Here is a 2,749-nt window from a genome sequence, read left to right as displayed (position 1 = left end):
AATCTATGCCACGAAGAATTGAGGCAGTTCTGAAGGCAAAAGGGGGTCCAACCCGTTACTAGCGTGGTGTACCTAATAAAGTGGCCGGTGAGTGTATATCCCTATGGTGATCCAGCATCAAACAGTTATGTCTGAAAGCTCCTAACTGTTCTGACTGTTWGGCTGCTGAAGCGACTGACTCTGACAAACTGCCTGCAAGTGGAAACTAACCATCCTCACCAGCTTCATTTACACAGCTATGCTGCTTCGCTTGTTCTACATTCAAACTTGGATTGATCTAATGGCTCACTTATGGGCACAGGTCAAAGCCTAACAAAACTAACCCTTCTTCTCCACACACTCGCGTGCCTTTTAGGATCAGCAGGAAAAACAACAAACCTTGAAACGTTACAGTTAATAGAAAAGGAACTAAGTGTCCACTGACTCACAACACCTCCGGCCATACCCACATATGTTTGTGTCATAGTTCAGCGTCAGTGAGGATATTTCAGACAGCATGCTATTCATATGCATATTAGCAATTACAGCCTCTTATCCTATTCATTAAACATAATAACTGCACATTATACCGGAGGCTAGAAGGAACAATGGCATCCGTCCAACACAAAGCCGGCGCACTCCGAGTGCCAATCAAGTCACCCCTAATGACACGGAGGTAAGAGCAGCAACAAGGCCCGATGCTGGATCATTTTCACTGCTTGTGCGGCTGCAGAGGAGAGTTGAAGAGAAAACCAGAACGTACTTTCCCGTGAAAGACCATCTCGTATCCTTCTCTGTCTTTGATCTTGTTGTAGAGGTACTCCGACAGCTCCAAACACTTGTCGATTTGAGCCTCAAAGCCTACGGTGCCCTGTTGGAGAGAAGAGTTTGTTCTGCAAGAGCTGATCTGTAAAACATTTGGGTTCATCTTTAGGTAAGCTGAGAATATTTACTAAACGTCAAGAGGGGTGACATGAGAGACCCCTTCTAAATGTCTACGTGCAAATTGTTTTTACATAATGTCATTGTGTCATAGGAAACAGACTTTTGAACAATATATTATCTTTCTTTTTACTCAGAAAGAGCATCAATAATATTTAAAATAATATGTCAGAAAATATTACTGTTTTCTAGAGCAAGTAACATTTTTACTGAAAAGTCTATTTTTTATTTTAAACAGAAARCATTTACATTTATGAGTAATTTTAGGGCTGCATAATAGTAGAATAGATACTAGTGTAAAATGCACAACTTTTCAATATATTGTGTATTTTTTTTTTTACCAAATTAGGCAGAAAATTTGAGGTTAAAATCAATTTGRTGAAAACTATTGATTGTGTTCTATTCTGATACAATAAAACAGGGTTTTGCTCCGTATCTGATGCACTTTACTGCCTCCTGCAGGCAGATGAGACCCCCTACCTTAGCTCGCCACATGAGCCACAGCTTAAAGATGTCCACATGGCGTCCACACTGAAGCGCCTTGTCCCCGGTGTCGTAGGACAGGTCGTACTGTTTGTCCTGCTGGAACAGGTAGCAGGCGTGCATCTGGTTGCAGTTCTGCATCAAACCCTGCAGAGCCACATGTTTTCAGCTTAGCGTGAATGACGAAAGCAGGAAAGCGAAGAACATCTTCACAAAAGCAAAGTTTACCTCCTCTCTGACCAGCAGGGCCGAACACTGCAGAGGGACCGACATCATTTTGTGTGGGTTCCATGTTACAGAGTTGGCCCTGTGGAAAAATAAAACTTATTTTTTAGTTGCTAAATTCTTTAACTTAATTGTTTGCATCTTTTTATATTTATTTTAAAAAAGAAAGACATGGTCACTTACCTCTCAACTCCATTCAGCTTATACCGGTGTCTCCTGGACATGAGCAGACTTCCTCCCCACGCTCCCTGACAGACGAAACAAAAACKTCACTAATAAAACAACTTAAAACTTTCATGAATCCCTGATAAAGACGGTAAAGTTTTCTGCAATCAGTCCAGGAGCCCTTACTGTATTATTTAACAYAACAAATTCATGTATTCTCCGACTCTCAAGGAGCATCAAAAGTTTAAATACATTTTCTGACAACTTGATTAAAAAAAACTTTTTATATGTTTCTACACTAGCCTGGATGTGATCAGTTTAACTCAGAAGTTGTCATCCACTCATCATGATATAAGTGTCATATTAATTTAAGTTTATAATCATGGGAGTATTTTGTTGGGGGGGGGGGGGTTAAGCCCCACAGTAATTTGATCCAGTCAGTAACCCCAAACACTCAATAAAATTACAGTACATAATTTGTTCTAACACAATAGAAATGAACTGGTTAAGTACACAGCTGTTGTCTTTGGGTAACTTCGACCTTATTAAGATAAGATGAGATGAGATGAGATGAGATGAGATGAGATAAAACTTTATTGATCCCATAGTGGGGAAAATTGCACATTACTGCAGCTCAAAACAGGAGAGGGTGAGATAGAGTAAAGAAAGATAAGTAAAAGAAAAACAGTAATCGTGATACATAACAATGTACATATACCTAGTACAGTAAATAAATATATGTATATGAAGGTGCATATTAGTGATGGCAGGTGAATTGTCCAAGTGACTGATAATATCATGATGTGTTATACAGTCTAACTATCATAATTATATTATAATATATATTATATTATATGTTAATTATTGCAACATTTATGATGTACATTTAAGCAAAATTGCTGAAAATGACATGCAGGGTTTTAGTCTGCTCTTGTCAAATTATGGCTGGATTTGT

The 2,749-nt window shown here is 38.8% G+C and overlaps 1 protein-coding gene across 1 annotated transcript in view; it reads right to left on the bottom strand.

The window, feature by feature from the left end:
• Positions 1-2,749, bottom strand: part of gad2 (glutamate decarboxylase 2) — a gene marked incomplete at its 5' end in the record, with an annotated part of 16,280 nt that overhangs the window by 5,553 nt on the left and 7,978 nt on the right. The window contains 4 exon segments of the mRNA XM_014005400.1: positions 743-850; positions 1,402-1,551; positions 1,633-1,711; positions 1,813-1,877. Of these exon segments, the coding sequence (XP_013860854.1) occupies positions 743-850; positions 1,402-1,551; positions 1,633-1,711; positions 1,813-1,877 (402 nt within the window).

This window comes from Austrofundulus limnaeus, unplaced genomic scaffold, assembly GCF_001266775.1.
Source record: "Austrofundulus limnaeus strain Quisiro unplaced genomic scaffold, Austrofundulus_limnaeus-1.0 Scaffold30, whole genome shotgun sequence".
In the NCBI taxonomy this organism is placed as follows: Eukaryota; Metazoa; Chordata; class Actinopteri; order Cyprinodontiformes; family Rivulidae; genus Austrofundulus; species Austrofundulus limnaeus.
Note: the sequence above shows the minus strand (reverse complement) of the source record. Positions and strands in the feature narration are given on the sequence as shown.